This window comes from Coregonus clupeaformis, chromosome 13, assembly GCF_020615455.1.
Source record: "Coregonus clupeaformis isolate EN_2021a chromosome 13, ASM2061545v1, whole genome shotgun sequence".
Taxonomy (NCBI): Eukaryota; Metazoa; Chordata; class Actinopteri; order Salmoniformes; family Salmonidae; genus Coregonus; species Coregonus clupeaformis.
Window position 1 is genome coordinate 52,677,200 of NC_059204.1, and position 20,139 is coordinate 52,697,338.

Sequence of the window (20,139 nt, forward strand, 5' to 3'; positions counted from 1 at the left end):
GAGCTCTGTGTATGTTCCACTAGCAACACATACTTATCCACTGACCCCAGTACAGCGTTAGGAGCGAGGTCTGTGGAAGTTGCATAATCAAGTGAACCCAGAGAGCAGGAGCTAAAAACGGCCGGCTTAAGACATGAAGATCAGTAAGTTGCTGATCTAGGAACAGTTTTGCCTTTTAGATCATAATAATGAATAAGATCATATGGAAAGGGCGGACCTGATCCTAGATCAGAAATCTTACTCTGAGACTCTTTGTAAATACAAGCCCTGATCTGGGTCTGGGTAGAAATGCTTGTAACAAAAAAGAGAGTGCCTCGTGACCTGTTGTCAGGGCGATAAGACCCCGTTTCCCGGGTAACCCTGAAGACCAAAACAAACGTGCGTTTCTAAAAACAGAGTTTCTCAGATTGACTTTGATTCATTAAGGCTCCGACGGGCAAGAGGTAACACACTGCTGCCCCAAACACACACTTCTAAAATCATCAGTTCTGATTATTTGTTCCACACACACACACACACGTCCATACACACGCACAAAACACACACTCAAGCTCCCCTAGATCCCTGCGAGAGTTTCGTTTGTAATCTCAAACTTTTTTTTCTTTATGCTTTCACAGCCTCAAACACAATCTAAGGATTTGAATTAGACAAAAAAAAGAAGGGATGTTATTCTGTTAAGAGCCAATCACTGGCAAAGAGAAAAAGAAAAGAACAACAGAAGGCCTTTTTTTTTAACAACACAAATACTGTTACTGAACAAACACGTAAAAAATGTGGGGAAGTGAACATAAATTCATTTCTAATTGAAACTATGAGGAAAACAGAATCTTAATAACAATTCACAGTCTTGTAGCTCCCTGTTTTAGGGGATGGGGGAAGTGGAGGGCGGGTTGAATACGACTATAACATTTCTACCCCACACACCCCGAGGGGTCTGCGGACTCTGCTCAGGAAAGGATATGGAGGAGAGGACATGATGCATCTTCAACTGTCTTTAAATAGCACACACTTCACTAACGCTCACACACACACACACTTAAAGCTATGCACACACACACACAGCTAAGCCCATGCATGCAATGCAGGATAACAGAAGTTGAGAAAGAAAATACAGTATCTTCCCCTCTGAAATAAACAAACAACACACAAAAGCCACATATCCTTCCCCGCCCCCTTCACCACCTCCTCTCCGTCTTCCTCCTTCCTCATCTTCTTCCTCTGAGCTGAGTGTATGGTGTAGGTATCCCTGCATCATTTCAAAGTCTGTTCTCTGTCTCTCTCAGTCCAGCCTGTCTGTCTCTTTCTCACTGCAGTATCCCAGTCAGGCTTCACTGGTTTGTCTTCACTGATCTGTCTTCTGGATGGATTGGGAGCCATAGAGGAGGATGGCGTCACGCCATGGTCACACTGAGTGGGGTGTGAGGGAGAGATGAGATGGTAAGCATTGGGGCGAAGGTGGCTGTGAAGAGTGGTGGACTACCCCTTCAGGTGCTAGGCAACCAAGTAACAACAATGAACTGCTCTCATCGCTTACTTTGCAATCTTCGTTCTCCACCTCTTTAATTTCCTGATCTCCATGATGACCCACAGTTCAAATTGGAGGACGAGGAGAAAAGGGACAGGAACAGGAAGTGACAGTTCAGGGTTTAGCCCCTCCCATCTGAGTTTCATTTGAGTACTGAGGGGGGGATGGGCAGGGAGGTGATGGGTTGGGGGGGCGATGGTGGTAGGTGGCAGGGTTTAAAGATCAGGGGTCAGAGGTCATGGTTCACATCATGACGTGGCGTCTCCGGTGCAGGGCTAGGTGGTCGGACCGGGAGAAGGAGCGGTCACAGTCGGTGCAGCGGAAAGGCTTGATGCCCGTGTGTTTGCGGTAGTGTCGCGTCAGCTCGTCTGACCGGGCGAACCTCCAGGTACAGCCCTCCCATGTACAGTGGTACGGCTTCTCTCCTACAGGGAAGAAGACATGGAGTTGGTTGATTGATTGGTTTAATAGGCAGTACATTCAGTGCATGTAATTGAGCAAAAACAAGGCATCTTCAGATAAGAAGCTATAGTATAGATCTACGCAGTCTATTCAAGGTCTGCAGCAGTGTTTCCCAACTCCAGTCGTCGGGTACCCCCAACAGCATCAACAAAATGTGTAGCCTTGGTCAAACATACCTCATTCAACTAATTGAGGGCTTGATGATTAGTTGACAAGTTGAATCAGGTGTGCTTGTCCAGTGCTGCAACATACATGTGTACTGTTGGGGGTACTGGAGGACTGGAGTTTGGAACCACTGGGCTACAGAATGCGGGCCCTGGATCAGTCATTTACATTACATTTACATTTACATTTTAGTCATTTAGCAGACGCTCTTATCCAGAGCGACTTACAGTTAGTGAATACATATATATATATTTTTTTTATACTGGCCCCCCGTGGGAAACGAACCCACAACCCTGGCGTTGCAAACGCCATGCTCTATCAACTGAGCTACATCCCTGCCGGCCATTCCCTCCCCTACCCTGGACGACGCTGGGCCAATTGTGCGCCGCCCATTAGTCTCCCGGTCGCGGCCGGCTGCGACAGAGCCTGGATTCGAACCAGGATCTCTAGTGGCACAGTTAGCACTGCGATGCAGATGAGTATGTGGGCGGGTCAGGGTGTGTGTTACCCAGTGTTGGGGGTATCGCGTTACAGAAGAACACGTAACGTAATTTGGTTACTTTTATGAGTAACAGAGTAAAGTAATGCGTTATTTTATCAAATTGGGTAATTTTATTACAGTTACTTTATCAAAACGCGTGCGTTACTTTCAGAATCTTATCTCCACCGGGCGTTTTTCCATGATCCGATCTCGATCTCGGAGAATGGCTGTTTAGAGAAATGTCATGACAGCTGCTGTCCATAGAAATGCATAGAGGGCGCACCTCTGATGTCTATACATCTCTATGGGCCATGTATGTGAGGTCTATAAGAAAGAACTGGCAGCTCGAGGGAAAGATTTTGAATTAAAAGATAGGAAATATGTACAGATTTTGGGCTTACAGTATATGGCTAATTAAGTAGCCCATATGATAGCGCAGGAAAGCAGCACCTCAGATGAAAGGAGAAACTAGTGATCAAACCTGAGTTAGTAAGTAGTCTATCGTTGGTAGAGCGCGGCTTGTCTTGCTCCCTCCACAGTTAAACAAACGGGTGAGATTGAGATTTTTTCCCATGAAAGTAACGCAAAGTAATAGAACTCGTTACTTTCCACACAAAGTCATATTGTAAAGTAACATGTTACTTTTGTAAAACGTCAGGGTTAGTAATATCTTACTTTCCCAACACTGGTGTTACCTGTGTGTATCCTGCGGTGGGCTTTGAGGTGTGAGCTCTTTGTGTACACCTTGTTACAGCCGTCATAGTCACACATATGGACACGCCTCCTCTTCATATCTGGCGAATCAGGATCCACCTGCATGTCCATGTCTACGCCCGACCTGAGGGACAAAGAGAGAGAGGGAGAGAGAGAGAGAGATAGAAGAGACAGCATTTATGCGTACGAGAGAGTGTGTGCTCTCAATGAAAAAGAGACAGAGAGAGAGAGACAGAGAGAGAGAGAGAGAGAGAGAGAGAGAGAGAGAGAGAGAGAGAGAGAGAGAGAGAGAGAGAGAGGGATGAGAGAGAGAAAACAGACCTGTCATTATATGGGTGAGGCTGGAGTGATATGCACTGAGTCATGTATTTAGTGAAATTACAAAACGTAACACCGGATCACCTGCAATAGCAGGATTACCAGACAGCAGCTAGCTACCTGTATATTAACTCTTCAGACCTGGGTTACTATTATATTATTATTTACATTTTATAAGGACAATGCACATTAATCAACACCAATATTACAGTAATGCAACATCCATGTAAATGTGCTGGGGTTAGTACAGAGCTAATTTGCACCCGTAGTCCCTGGGCAGGTAAGGGCAATTATACAGCCAGAGTGCAAATACAAACACTCACTAAAATAATACAAAATACAACTACATTACATCCAATACAATATGATTATAACAGCAACAACATATTCAAATACTTAATCTGGGCTTGATAAAAGCTTGGCCGGCACAATGAAACTAACAGAATTGGCACTCCAGGCAGGCTAAAGAAAACACTAAAACTATTTGAAAGAGTTCAAATGGTATGTGAACCCAGGTCTGGAATTGTTAGTGTTACATGAGCAGACATGTTCTATGACCTTTAACCTCCCCAACCCCACCCATATTGTCTAAGCCCCAACTAAACCTAGAAGGAAAGGACTGTGATGTAACACCTATAGGGAACTGCCATAGTAGTGTGGCTGACTGGCCAATCAAGATATATCCATGGGTTTATTATTAATGCACTCTATTGTACTGATCTGTATGACTGATGAAGTCATAGAAATGAGTTTGTCAATGCTGCGTCATCATTAGGTGACACTATGGGGGCGAATCCTAACTTCCAATTTGATTTACTTAGTCATGCATTGATGTCAATGGGAAGCTAGGATTTGCCCCTATGTATTTGGACATGGCTACATGAGGGAACTACACTGAACAAAAATATAAATGCAACATGTAAAGTGTTGGTCTCATGTTTCATGAGCTGAAATAAAAGATCCCAGAAATGTTCCATACGCACAAAAAGCTTATTTCTCAAATATGTTGTGCACAAATTTGTTTACATCCCTGTTAGTGAGTGTTTCGCCTTGCCAAGATAATCCATCCACCTGACAGGTGTGGAATATCAAGAAGCTGATTAAACAGCATGACGATTACACAGGTGCACCTTGTGCTGGGGACCAAAAAAAAGGCCACTATAAAATGTGCAGTTTGGTCACAACAAAATGCCATAGCTGCCTCAAGTTTTGAGGGAGTGTACAATTGGCATGCTGACTGCAGGAATGTCCACCAGAGCTGTTGCCAGATAATTTAATGTTAATTTCTCTACCTTGAGCAGCCTCTAACGTCGTTTTAGAGAATTTGGCAGAACGTCCAACCGGCCTCACAACCGCAGACCACGTGTAACCACGCCAGCCCAGGACTTCCACATCCGGCTTCTTCACCTGCAGGATGGTCTGACAGCTGATGAAACTGTGGGTTTGCACAACTGAAGAATTTCTGCACAAACTGTCAGAAACCGTCTCAGGGAAGCTCATCTGCATGCTCGTCGTCCTCACCAGGGTCTTGATCTGACTGCAGTTCAGCGTCGTAACCGACTTCAGTAGGCAAATCCTCACCTTCGATGGCCACTGGCACGCTGGAGAAGTGTGTTCTTGACGGATTAATCCCGGATTCAACTGTATACCAGGCAGATGGCAGACAGGGTGTATGGCGTCGTGTGGGCGAGCGGTTTGCTCATGTCAACGTTGTGAACAGAGTGCCCCATTGTGGCGGTGGGGTTATGGTATGGGCAGGCATAAGCTATGGACAACGAACATAACTGCATTTTATTGATGGAAATTTGAATGCACAGAGAAACCATGACGAGATCCTCAGGCCCATTGTCGTGCCATCCATCCGCCGCCATCACCTCATGTTTCAGCATGATAATGCACGGCCCCATGTCACAAGGATCTGTACACAATTCCTGGAAGCTGAAAATGTTCCAGGCAAGCATACTCACCAGACATGTCACCAATTGAGCATAATATAATAATATAATATGCCATTTAGCAGACGCTTTTATCCAAAGCGACTTACAGTCATGCATGCATACATTTTTTGTGTATGGGTGGTCCCGGGGATCGAACCCACTACCTTGGCGTTACAAGCGCCGTGCTCTACCAGCTGAGCTACAGAGGACCAAAAGCATGTTTGGGATGCTCTGGATCGACATGTAAGGCAACGTGTTCCAGTTCCCGCCTATATCCAGCAACTTTGCACAGCCATTGAAGAGGAGTGGGACAACATTCCACAGGCCACAATCAACAGCCTGATCAACTCTATACGAAGGAGATGTATCGTGCTGCATGAGGCAAATGGTGGTCACACCAGATCCTGACTGGTTCTCTGATCCACACTCCTACATTCTTTAAAAATATATCTGTGACCAACAGATGCATATCTGTATTCCCAGTCATGTGAAATCCATAGATTAGGGCCTAATGAGTTTATTTCAATTGACTGATTTCCTTGTATGAACTGTAACTCAGTAAAATATTTAAAATTGTTGCATGTTGCATTTATATTTTTGTTCAGTATACATACAGAATAGTTAAATACATCATGTTAATTTTGATGATTCTAACAGAGCCTCACTCCTGGTAATCACTGCTGATTAAGTTTATTGTTTAGGTTTATCCCTGGGTGAAGTTACAGGCCACAGGCAGCAGAGAGTGCTAGAGAGTGACTGTCGAATACCCATACAGCTAGACAGCTTCCAGTTCAATGCTGATCTCTCCTCTCTCTTCCCTCTCTCCCCAACTCTCCTCTCCCTCACCCCGCCTTTCCTTCCTCTAACACTCTCCCTCCCATCCTCCCGGTTCCTCGCGGCCTTCCCTTTCTCCACCCCGCCTGCCAACTAGTTCACTCCCTTTCCTCCTCTCTCTCTTCCTTTCTCTTGTTCTCTCTCTCTCTCTCTCTGCCCAGCCGTTGGCTCAAACACACTAAACCAGCAAAAAGAGAGAGAATAGTATTCACCCCATCCCGCCTCTAACACTCCCTCACCCCGCTCCTCTCTTTTTCTCTCTCTCTCCAAACCATTTATAAGGAGGTGTGACAGAAAACGGCATTACGTAACCTTGTTTACACCCAGTTCTGTGACAACCCTGCCCAGCAACACACACAAACACACAAACACACGTCAGCTAAGTGAACTCTCCAAGCACACACCCTGCATTTCAGTTAGATAGAGTGCAGCAAGCTCTCCCACACACAAAGCTACGCCTTTGGGGTGTTGAGGTTGCTGCGTCCTCCTACCAAATAGAGTTACACATTAATACATTCTGTCTCTCCTGGTTGCTGCCTCACTACACATTGTGTGACACATACACACTGACTCTCCTCTCATCCCAGTGTTCAGGGGTTATGTAAGGGTCCAGAGAAAAGCAGTGCTGCAGTAATGTAATTAGTGCCAGAGAGAGGAGAGGAGAGGAGAGAGGGGGGACGGGCCCAGCTCACCACAGCCAAAACCCCCAGTGAAGGAGCAAATTAACCCTTTATACTTTTCTTTAATACACTCAAGCCCAGTCCTGCTATACACTTCCTGTATCACTCTACTCCTACAGTGCCTTCAGAAAGTATTCATACCCCTTGACTTATTCCACATTTTGTTGTGTTACAGCCTGAATTCAAAATGGATTAAATGTATATTTTTCTCACCCATCTACACACAATACCCCATAATGACAAAGTGTAGACATGCTTTTAGAAATGTTTGCAACGTCATTGAAAATGAAACACATAAATGTCTCATTTACATAAGTATTCACACACTCCAAATTGAGCTCAGGTGCTTCCAATTTCCTCTGATCATCCTTGAGATGTCACTACAACTTGATTGGAGTCCTCCTGTGGCCAATTCAATTGTTTGGACATGATTTAGAAAGAAACACATCGGTCTATATAAGGTCCCACAGTTGACAATGCATGTCAGAGCAGAAGCTATACCATGAAGTCCAAGGAACTGTCCGTAGATCTCCGAGATAGAATTGTGATGAGGCATATATCTAGGGAGTGTTGAAAGTTTCCAAGAGCACAATGGTCTCCATCATTGGGAAATGGAAAAAATATGGAACTATCCAGAGCTGGTCGCCTAGAGCTGGTCGTCCGACCAAACTGAGCAACCGGGCAAGAAGGACCTTGGTCAGGGAGGTGACCAAGAACCCAATGACCACTCTGACAGAACTACAGAGTTCCTTGGCTGAGATGGGGAGAACCTGCCAGAAGGACAACAGTCTCTATAGCACTTCACCAATCTGGACTTCATGGGAGAGTGGCCAGACGGAAGCCACCCCTGAGTAAAAGTCACGACAGCTGGCCTGGAGTTTGCAAAAAGGCAGACATACCCAAGACGACTGAAAGCTGTAATCGCCGCCAAAGGTGCTTCTACAAAGTATTGACTCAGGGGTGTGAATACTTATGTAAATTAGATATTTCTGTATTTCATTTTCAATACATTTGCAAACATTTCTACAAAAATGTTTTCACTTTGTCATTATGGGGTATTGCGTGTAGATGGGTGAGAGAAAAGAAATCTATTTAATCAATTTTGAATTCCAAAAAATTTGGAATAAGTCAAGGGGTATGAATACTTTATGTAGTTTACTCAACTACCCACAAATAATGCAAGATATGTTTTGAAATAGCGATTGCAATAAGTATTGTTATCTTATATCGATTAAAAACCCAATGTATCACCCAACCTCCATCCTCTAAAGGTGTCAGCATGCTTCAGTTGGGCTGGCGCCTAGCCGAACGAGTGTGCTCACATTCTCCCTTAAAAGACCTTCGCTTAAAAAAATAAAATAAAAACCCGGCAATAGTACTGTTTGTCCATTTTGAGACGCCATATCCCGTAGCCTAACAATGGGGCGTAGACTTCAGCTGCCGAGAAAAAAAATGGTGTGCCTGAACAGCTGAACGAAAATCGTCACAAAATTGTCATAATATATGCACAAACTGTTCCGAACTGTTTCGGCTGGGAAGCATGTGGACGCCTTAACACTAACCCTGTGTCCAAGCTGTGTGTACTGAAGGAGGCTGAGTCCTGCAGTACCACCACCCCTACACCACCACCCTGTGTCCAGGCCTATACCACCACCTTCCATTCTATGACACGCACCCAGTATCCAGTCCCTGTGTACTGAAGGACGCTGAACCCGACTCTGTCCCACTCTCCACATCACTGTCACTCTGGTACTCCACTGGAGACGCCGAGCCAGGCTTGATTCGCACTGTAGGGAGAGGAGGGGGGATGGAGAAAGGGGGGAGGGAGAGAGATGGAGGGATGGAGAAGATGAAGAGAGAGGGAGAGAGAGATGGGGGTAGAGGGAGGGAGGGGTGAGAGAGGGAAGGGAGAGTGAAAGAGGGGGAAGAAAGAGAGAGAGGAAGAAAGATGGGTATAAATAGAGAAAGACAAACAACGGGGAGTTAGCGACTTAAATCCAACAGTAACACACAGTACTTGGCAACACAAAAGGTAAGTCATCCCAGCTGAGCTCATTTGAATGTCTATTTAGGTGTGAGAGAATTCCTCATGATACTTAGGTATGGTTGGCTGTGCTGCGGAGGGTGGTGATTGTATTTGTGAACCCCCCTCCCCCACCCCATCCCTCCCTCCCTCCTTTAGTGGGTCAGAATGTGGTGACTGCACTGTTTAAAGTGTATCTTGCTTGAGGATGAGTGGGGGTGGGGGTTGGTTGTGACGATGGGGTTGGGATAGGGGTAAATAACTGTCCTTTGTATGTTGGGACGATCCCCCCCTCTTATCCCTATTCTTACTGAAACCCACCTTATTCAAAGGCAGAATGACCCATCTCCTCCCTTCTATACCTCTTCCCCCTTCTAAAACTCCCTCCCTCCCTCCATCCGTACTCCACCCTCTCTCCCATACTCCACCCTCCCACTCTCTCTACTCAGAGCTCTGTGGGTGCACTCATGTGTTACACTAGTGTAGTGTAGCAACTCTTTTGAATTAAAATCTGCACCTACTCATGTACACTCTGTATCAACACACTCATCTACATGTGTTTTCTACTTACAGAATGTTCATGTTGACACTTTAGAGGTCCTGGGGTATTCTGTGCCCGGGAAACTGGACCCTAGAATTCTAGAGCTCTAGAGACTGTGGGGCCGTGAGGTCAAAGACCACTTGTTTGCCTTTGTTGAATCTCCTGCTTCCTTATTTACTTAGAAATTACATCTCTTGAAAACTTGTCCATAGTTTTGCTCAACTTTGTCTTCATTAGCCTAAATACATTTTGGGATGGTCAACATCTTAACAACATCATACCATTACTGTTTGAGTGTTAAGCAGCACTGTAAATCACATTGATGAACTGTGTAGTGTTCACTTGACAAATCCGTCTCTCTTCTCCTTTCGAGAACAGTAAGTATTTCACGTTATTGGAGAATATTACACTGATAGCGTATTAAGATTACAAGTCCTACTTTGCTGGGCAGTAACTCTCTCGTACACACCAGGCCTGTAATAGCATCCGTTACTAATCAAGGGAATTTACTACTATCCAGCGACAGACAGCAGTGCTTTTCCCACCAGTGCTAACTATGGTGTCTGACTATGGTCTCTGGCTTCATTCCAAATGGCACCGTATTCCCTATATAGTGCACTACTTTTGACCAAGGTCCATAGGGGATATAGGTCAAAGTAGTGCACTATATGGGTGATTCTACAGAGTGGTGCAAATTGCAGTCCCATCTCCCAAAATCTATTTTAAAAAACAGTTAAGTCTCCAAACGTAGGACATTTATTTACATCATGATATGTCCTAATTCAATCCAAGGCAATAACAAACCTATTGTTAAATTAATATAGTGCAAAGTCCTTGTTTATACACCTATTTCTATTGAGAGGTGGCTGTCCCGTGGGATGTTCCCCAATGCTGGAAGGGGGGAAAAAATTTGAAAAAAGTGAAAAAAATTGGGAACCCCTGCCTTAATTGGGTTAAGATCTGGTGACACACACACACACACACACTTTAAACCCCCTATGCTTCTTTGAGACCCCTCTTTCAAAGTATAGCCATTGTCACCAAAATAATGTGCAACTGGGCATTTTTATACATGACTCTAAGCATGATTGGATGTTAATTGCTTAATTAACTCAGGAACCACACCTGCTTTCAATATACTTTGTATCCCTCATTTACTCCAGTGTTTCCTTTATTTAGGAAGTTACCTACAGTGCATTCGGAAAGTATTCAGACATCTTGACTTTTTCCACATTTTGTTACGTTACAGCCTTATTCTAAAATTGATGAAATTAAATTTTTTCCTCATCAATCTACACACAATACTCCATAATGACAAAGCGAAAACAGTTTTTAGGAATTGTTTTGCCAATTTACATAAGTATTCAGACCCTTTGCTATGAGACTCGAAAATTGAGCTCAGGTGCATCCTGTTTCCATTGATCATCTTTGAGATGTTTCTACAACTTGATTGGAGTCCACCTGTGGTAAATTCAATTGATTGGCCATGATTTGGAATGGCACACACCTGTCTATATAAGGTCCCACAGTTGACAGTGCATGTCAGAGCAAAAACCAACACATGAGGTCGAAGGAATTGTCCATAGAGCTGTCGAGGCACAGATCTCGGGAAGGGTACCAAAATAATTCTGTAGCATTGAAGGTCCCCAAGAATACTGTGTCGTCCATCATTCTTAAATGGAAGAAGTTTGGAACCACCAAGACTCTTCCTAGAGCTGGCCGCCTGGCCAAACTGAGCAATCGGGGGAGAAGGGCCTTGGTCAGGGAGGTGACCAAGAACCTGATGGTCACTCTGACAGAGCTCCAGAGTTCCTCTGTGGAGATGGGAGAACCTTTCAGAAGGACAACCATCTCTGCAGCACTCCACCAATCAGGCCTTTATGGTAGAGTGGCCAGACGGAAGCCACTCCTCAGTAAAAGGCACATGACAGCCCGCTTGGAGTTTGCCAAAAGGCACCTAAAGGACTCTCAGACCATGAGAAACAAGATTCTCTGGTCTGATGAAACCAAGATTGAACTCTTTGGCCTGAATGCCAAGCATCACGTCTGGAGGAAACCTGGCACCATCCCTACGGTGAAGCATGGTGGTGGCAGCATCATGCTGTGGGAATGGTTTTCAGCAGCAGGGACTGGGAGACTAGTCAGGATTGAGGGAAAGATGAACGGAGCAAAGTACAGAGAGATCCTTGATGAAAACCTGCTCCAGAGTGCTCAGGACCTCAGACTGGGGCGAAGGTTCACCTTCCAATAGGACAACGACCCTAAGCACACAGGCAAGACGACGCAGCAGTGGCTTCGGGACAAGTATCTGAATGTCCTTGAGTGGCCCAGCCAGAGCCCGGACTTGAACCTGATCGAACATCTCTGGAAAGACCTGAAAATAGCTGTGCAGTGACGCTCCCCATCCAACCTGACAGAGCTTGAGAGGATCTGCAGAGAAGAATGGGAGAAACTCCCCAAATACAGGTGTGCCAAGCTTGTAGCGTCATACCCAAGAAGACTTGAGGCGGTAATCGCTGCCAAAGGTGCTTCAACAAAGTACTGAGTAAAGGGTCTGAACACTTATGTAAATATTATATTTCAGTTTTTAATTTGTAATACATTTGCAAAATATTCTAAAAACCTGTTTTTGTTCTGTTATTATGGGGTACTGTGTGTAGATTGATGAGGGGAAAAAACTATTTAATCAATTTTAGAATAAGGCTGTAATGTAACAAAATGTGAAAAAAGTCAAGGGCTCTGAATATTTTCCAAATGCACTGTAATAGATCATCTTTAGTGTAAGTGAGAGAAATCGGAGAAGAGAGTGTGTATAAGAGAAGAAGAGGACGGATGTGACCAGAGAGAACTCAATTATAATTTCTCTATTAACTTTGAAGCTTTTATTTCAACGCTTATTTTAGAAGGTTGTACTTACGATGTTCGTATTGTGATTGTTTCAGCCTCATAATTTCTATGCTCTGGATAAGAGTGTCTGCTAATCGCCTAAATCTAAAACATAAAGCTCAATCTCAACAAAACGCAACTTATCCTTCCCTCCCGACTCACCGGATCCCTCAGAGCGCCCGTCGCTCCCGATGAGGGGCACTGTGATGGCAGCGGTGGCCACCCCATCTGTGGGCATGGTGGTATAGACCAAGGGCAGAGACTGGACCACCACGGGGATGGTCTGCAGCTGGCCCATCTTACTGGGCATGTTGACTGACGGGATGGTGTGGATAACATGCAGGATCTGCTGACCGCCTGCCCCCTGGGTGGACGCTAGGATGGACCCTGGGGAGAGCATCTGGAGGAGGGAGGGATGGAGGAGAGGAGGGGTTAAGGTGGTAATACATGGAGGGGAGCAGTACTGTCTGAAATGGCACCATATTCTCTATATAGTGCAGTGGCCTCCTGTAGCTCAGTTGGTAGAGCATGGCGTTTGCAACGCCAGGGTTGTGGGTTCGAATCCCACGGGGGGCCAGTATGAAAAATGTGTGCACTCACTAACTGTAAGTCGCTCTGGATAAGAGCGTCTGCTAAATTACTAAAATGTAATGAATGCACAAGGTGCAATTTCGAAATTGGGTAGTGCATCATCAGTTTTCCTCATCATGTCAGTCATTGTATACCTTAGAGAGCTATTTATAACTTGTCAGAAATGTCCAGATCAACTAGGCCATGTCGGCCAAAAATTTTTTTGCTAGATTTTTTTGCCCATACATTTTGTTGTAATGTTTGAGTCACTCCATGGTGCAAATTACAGGGGAGCCAGGGGGGCTCAGCTCCCCTAAATCCAACAAAAGCCGGACTTTGGGGGTTTCTCTAAATAATGCTAATTTAACCATTCTCCTATTTGTTTAAAATGCAGTGGAAAATATGTTTTACAGTGGTAAATATGAAAATAAATGTTTCCAATGAAATTAACACCCCCACCTCTCTGTCATGGTTTAAACCATTTATTTCTAGGTGGTAGTGCTGTCCATCCAGTAGCTCTGAATTTCGGCCTCAGCTTAGCTCCTTTACACATAGATTTTCTTTTGTACTTCCTCATTTTCGCCATTTGTTTGCCATGTGTCCTTGATTAAAAAAAATCCTTATTCCAATGTATTCGATTTATCTGTTGATTTATCATTGTTTGCTTTTATCAATCAGCTGGTAGGGGGTAAACGCAAGTAAACGGCGTTTACACACGTTATTTTGTATCTTTTTTATTGAAAGCATAGGGAGCGGAGCGTTATTTATATCACCGTGACCGGCAACCAGTTTACCCACCTATTTTTAAAAATACTACATCACTGGCTACCGGTATGCCTATTTCAGCCCCATTTTTCCTGGGACAGTTTCAGCCCCATTTCAGGTGTCCCAACTTCAGGCTACTATAAAGTTACATTTGTCAGCAAGAATCATCAATTAATGTAGGCCTAATCAATGGCAATCGCTGAATGTCAGTAGGCATACTTTGGTGTTTTGTAACAGATGTCTATTTCCATTAATCAAATGGCACGAGTATACATGTAGTTTGGATGTTGGAATTATTTTGGAGTGGACGAACATGCCTACTTTTTGAAGTGATTTGTTTGACAATCAGATGAAAATATCATGACTGGTTGTGTTCATGCCACATTAAAAGGTAATCATTGTGTAGAATAATGTGTAGAATTGTAGGAAATAAGCTATAAACCTGCAAAATGTTCTCTCCGCCAACAAGAGGGGTGTGAACAGTTTGTGTCATGAATAGTGGTTGTGCCCATAGAAATAGATGTGACACGGGTTGAGTGGGGGTGCGGGATGTTCTCCAATGCTGAAGTGGGGGCCTGAGTGAAAAAGTTTGGGAATCCCTGATATGGTGCACTACTTTTGGCCAGAAAGGGGAATAGGGTACCATTTTGGACACAGACATTGCGTCAACAGCTAAGCTGACGAGAAAACAAAGAGCATGTAAGTATTAAATTGTTAAACTGAAAGACTGAGCCTTTCAAAAGAAAAACATTGTAAACTAACAGTCACTGCATACGACATTTTTGGCAACCCCTTCTACCCATCATTCCAAAAGAGGAGCTAGCTAGCGAGCCGACTGGCTTAATAACTGGCGTGGTTACCATGGTGTCTAGAATGGTTACCGTAGGGATGTGGTTTGCCGACAGCGTAGGCGGCGCCACGGAGCTGGGGGCGGGGTTAGCTGTGGTGGACGGTGTGGAAACGGGCAGGGAGGGGCGTGGCTTGCCAAGTGACAGGTCGACAGGTTCCGTCTGGTCCTCTGGGGGGTGGAAGGAGTCATCTTTTGTTGTGTCTGTTGTGGTTGTGTCTATGGTCATGTCTGTGGCTGTGCAGAGGGGAGGGGGAGACTCAGGCTGGGTCTTCTCTGTCTTGATCTTCAGGTCTGTAGGCTGGGGACACTCCTCACCCACTTCAGCTTGCTAGAGAGAGGGAAGAGGGTAGAGAGAGAGAGGGTAGAGAGATATGAAGAAGAATGAGTGACAGAGTCAAGGAGAGAGAAGTGAGATGAATAGGGAGGAAAAGGAAGAGAAAGAAAGAAAGAAAGAAAATTAGAGAGAGATGATCAGCGCATGATTTCCCCCTACATGCACACACTACACACACACACACACACACAGACCTGGCCCCCAGACCCTGCTCTCACCTCGGCTCAGTTCAGCTGTACTCTCTGGCTGCACAAACAGAGCAGAGCAAAGCAGGGTAGGGGAACAATGGCTGCTGTGTGGGGTCCTGGGAGCTGGGAGGGAGAGGTGGAGCTGGGAGGTGGAGAGCAGAGCAGCAGACCTAAAGATGGCACACTGCCAGGAGAGAGCAGCCCTGCCCTGCCTAGCCCCGGCCAAGCCCTGCACTGAGGCACTGACTGCACCCTGCCTGCTGATCACTAGTCAGTACCGAGCGTACAGTATAGCATACATTCAGCACAGAACAGTCCTGCTCAACCATGCCTAGCCTAGCCCAAGCGAAGCCAGCCACTGAGGCACTGAGTGCACCCTGCTACAGCATACACAGCAGAGAGCACTAAGCATATAGGAGTACACAACATCCCTATTCAGCCTGGAGCATGAAGTGGGGAGGCTGGATCAGAGCACTACCAAGTACCCAGTGCTCAGGCATACGCCCAGCCCAGGGGGGCAGGCATGCACATACATGCACGCTGACACACGCACTCGCTCACCCTCACACAACCGCCAGCACGCACACACGCAGGTGCACACGCACAAGAAGAAAAGGCAGGGGTTTTGTAGAGACTGTACACAGACAGTGAGCCTCAGTGCATGTGAGGTGAATGATGGGTGTGAGTTCATCATTCCTGCAGTCATTTCAAGACAAACACACAATTCCTGCTTTTGGTTGTCTGGTTCAGCATAAGCTGAAAACCCATCAGTGAGATATGGCTATAGGGATGATGTGCTATTCTAAACCCACCAACCAAACTCTCCTAGCCTACATCACGACAGTTACACAGGTGGACCCAGAGAGGGAGGGAGGTCAGTCAGTGTCCATAATAACATATAGGCTAGGATACATGTTGTTGGGGGAAAGAAGAGCGAGAGAATAGCGAGGGTGGGCGAGTGAGAGAGTGCGAGGGTGGGCGAGTGAGAGAGTGCGAGGGTGGGCGAGTGAGAGCGAGAGAGAGGAAAAAGGAGAGTGGGTGGGAAAGGCCTCTGGTTGCCATGGAAACTGGGAAGTATCAGCTGACACATTTCTTCCCTCATTCCATCTTCACGCCCACCCACTCCCTTCCTCCCTCGCTCTCCCCCGCTTTCCCTCCCTGTCTCTGCTTCCACACCCTTTCACCTCATCCTCTCATGCTAGTCTGTTTGTCCCCCACACCTTCCCTCCATATCTCCTTCTCTCTTTCCATCCATCTCTCTCCCATATCCCCTTCACAATGGTTTAGATTAGACTTGTAAGCGTATTCAGACACACCCACTATTCTCAGCTAAAACATTTGCTCCTGAAAATTACACCCTCACCCTGTTCCTACTACACACTAACAAGTACACACTAACAAGTACACACTAACAAATGGCACCCTATTCCCTATATCAGGGGTATTCAACCCTACGAGGTCCGAAGCCTGCTGGTTTTCTGTTCTACCTGATAGTTAATTACACCCACCTGGTGTCCCAGGTCTAAATAAGTGCCTGATTAGAGGGGAACAATGAAAAAAAAGTGGAACTTGCTTCGAGTTGAGTTTTCAGGCCCTATCTGGTGCATAGGGCTCTGGTCAAAAGTAGTGCGGCAAATAGGGCATAGGGTGCCATTTGGGACGAACCCAGTCATTGTATGAGCAGTGGAGAGTTCACGAACACTGTGAGAGATAAAGTGGGCCACATCACACACAGACAAGGGCGTCAGTTGTTAGGCAACAATAGGGTTTAATATACATCTAATTCAAGCAAACCACTGGGATCACACTGGTTGAATCAACGTTGTTTCCATGTCATTTCAATGAAATTACGTTGAACTGACGTGGAACAGACATTGAATTGACGTCTGTGCCCAGTGGGAAGGCTTTGTCTCAAACACAAGACACACCCAATGCTATTGCGATCCTGAGGCTGTAGTGTATTAGCAAAAGGCCTAGCGAATGGGAGAAGTATTGTTTCAGTGTGGCAGAGATGAGAGCTGTCTCCTGGAAGTACAAAGAGATGGAGGGCAGCATTGAAGTGTTCTCTGCAACTACTTTTACTACTACACCACTGAGCATTCAGATATCTTGAGTATCTCTCTCTGTACTCCGTACTGACTGACTTTCTATCCGTCTTGACCCCTGTATTCTCTCAGCAATGACTAACAGCTTGACCTCTGTCATCAGCCTCTGCCTCGCTCTCCCTGTACTTTGAACTAAGTATCTATCCTTTCCCTGCAGCCTCCATCTCTCTCCCTGTACGGTCTCTGAGTGATCAGCCTCCATCTCTGTCCTTGTAGGCTACCCTCCCAGCACTGCTTTATATCTAGAAATCTATCTCTGTACACTTCTATAAGCCTTCAGCCCTGCACCGCAGCACCCACTATCACTACAGAGAGAGAAAGGGAGGAGAGAAAGCGATTGAGAGAGCGATAGAATGAGAGAGATGGAGAGGAGACTTACAGGATGAAGAGAGAGCGATAGAGAGAGAAAGAGAGAGAGCAAGAGGGGGCATACAGAGAGAAAATGATTGGGTAAAGAAAGTGACGATGGCAACACATTAACTGAACTGAGTAACACAGGGAGAAGAATATTGGTCACAGAACTGTGTCAGCGACACCCTGGAAGGTTGGCAAGAGACGAGACGATTATTTACTCTCCTCTCACTTTTAATTCAACAACTCCATATAAATGGGTCACCAGATGCAGAGTAATTGATGTAATTTAAACTTTAATGGCTTGCTATGCACGGTTGGTTGTATGTCTTGTGATGTGTTATGTATGCCAGGAATACCCTGTATTGTTGGCAGACAAATTTCCCTATGGTAAAATAAAGTATTCATTCATTTATGCTATTGCATTGCGATGCTGGTGTTGATATTGCATTGTTGGTTATTGCCGTGGAGAGCTGAGAGAGAACCTGTAGCTGTGACAGTCAACTCAATTGAACTCCAATAGGCTCTGACTAAGTCACTAAGTTATTCTAAAGGAGGAAATCAATAGGTCACAAGGTGAGAGAAACAATGCTCTGTCTCTCTGTGTGTGTGTGTGTGTGTGTGTGTGTGTGTGTGTGTGTGTGTGTGTGTGTGTGTGTGTGTGTGTGTGTGTGTGTGTGATTGGGTGTGTATGTGAGAGCGAGAGAGGAGAAAAAAGGTGTCAGGAGGAGAAAGAGAGTGTGATTGCAAACGGTACCTCTCCCAATTTTTGTCCCTCTCTCATTCTCCTCTCTCTCTCTCCCTTCCTCCCCCTCACTCTCTCCAGGGTTATCTGTCTCCAGTCAATAGCTCTCTGCCGTGGCCCTGAAGGTCATGCCTAAAGCCTGAGGTGAATCTTAATAGAGCCAAGAGCTCAAAGGGTTAATGGATTTCTACTCACAGCCAGATAGAGAGAGAGAAATATACTAGGGAGAGAGAGATACTAGAGAGAACGAGAGAGAGAGATACGAGAGAGAGAGAGATACTAGAGAGAGAGAGATACTAGAGAGAGAGAGAGATATACTAGGGAGAGAGAGATACTAGAGAGAGAGAGAGAGATACTAGAGAGAGAGAGAGAGAGATACTAGAGAGAGAGAGAGAGATACTAGAGAGAACGAGAGAGAGAGATACGAGAGAGAGAGATACTAGAGAGAGAGAGAGATACTAGAGAGAGAGAGATACTAGAGAGAACGAGAGAGAGAGATACGAGAGAGAGAGATACTAGAGAGAGAGAGAGAGAGATACGAGAGAGAGAGAGATACTAGAGAGAGAGAGATACTAGAGAGAACGAGAAGAGAACGAGAGAGAACGAGAGAGAGAGAGAGAGAGAGAGAGAGAGAGAGAGAGAGAGAGAGAACGAGAGAGAGAACGAGAGAGAGAGAGAGAGAGAGAGAGAGAGAGAGAGAGAGAGAGAGAGAGAGGAGAGACTAGGGTACCGTCATCCACCCTGGTTAAGGTCCATATGATGATGGAGTCAACAATGTTGTGTTCCAGCTATAGTACTACTGAGACAACTAGATAGCAGTGGTGTAAAGTACTTAAGTAGTACTTCAAAGTATTTTTTACTTAAGTAGTTTTTGGAGTATCTGTACTTCACTTTACTATTTATATGTTGGACAACTTTTATTCCACTACATTCCTAAAGAAAATATGTACTTTTTATTCCCATACATTTCCCCTGAAACCCAAAACTCGTTACATTTGGAACGCTCAGTCAGGACAGCAATATGAGCCAATTCACGCACCTATCAATATAACGCATTGTCAGCTCTACTGCCTCCGATCTGGCGAACTCACTAAACACAAATACTGTGTTTGTAAATTATGTCTGAGTGTGGCCTTGTCTGTCTGTAAATTAAAAGTACAAGAAATTTGCGCCAGAAGGTTTGCTTAATATAAGGAATTTTATGTATAGCATTTACTTTTTACTTTTACTTTTACTTTTACTTTTTACGTTCTCTCAAGTGAGAACATGTTTTACTTTTTCCACCACTGTACTTAAGTTCATTTTAAACCAGATACTTTTAGACATTAACTAAAGTAGTTTCTAACTGGGTGAATTTACTTGAGGTATTTTCTATTAAAGGCATCTTTACTTTTACACAAGTATGACACTTGAGTACTTTTTCCACCACTGCTAGATAGCGGAGGTAGATATCATGGATTGATGGGCAGGTTTCATAAAAGCTATCCTAACTGTATGTCTGGTCTCCACATGGGACATCAGTCTTTCTCTCACCCTCTTTCACCTCTTCCTGTTTCTTAATCTCCCTCCAGCTGTAGTATTGTCATTGATACCTGGCTTGTTTTGCAAGTTATGTATATTTGCATGTGTGTATGTTGTGTTTGCCTACATATATGTATACACACA

The 20,139-nt window shown here is 45.0% G+C and overlaps 1 protein-coding gene across 3 annotated transcripts in view; it reads right to left on the minus strand.

The window, feature by feature from the left end:
• Positions 1-259: 259 nt before the first annotated feature.
• klf8 (Kruppel-like factor 8) overlaps positions 260-20,139 on the minus strand; it is an 80,434-nt gene continuing 60,554 nt past the window's right edge. For 2 of the 3 annotated variants that reach the window (XM_041894571.2, XM_041894574.2), the window contains exons 3-7: positions 14,762-15,079; positions 12,729-12,966; positions 8,792-8,903; positions 3,329-3,471; positions 260-1,950 (exon numbers count right to left, since the gene is read on the minus strand). In XM_041894571.2, coding sequence (XP_041750505.1) covers positions 1,769-1,950; positions 3,329-3,471; positions 8,792-8,903; positions 12,729-12,966; positions 14,762-15,079 — 993 coding nt within the window. In that variant the 3' untranslated portion in view covers positions 260-1,768. The remainder of the gene's footprint in view (positions 1,951-3,328; positions 3,472-8,791; positions 8,904-12,728; positions 12,967-14,761; positions 15,080-20,139) is intronic. The other variant, XM_041894573.2, reaches the window with a different exon arrangement.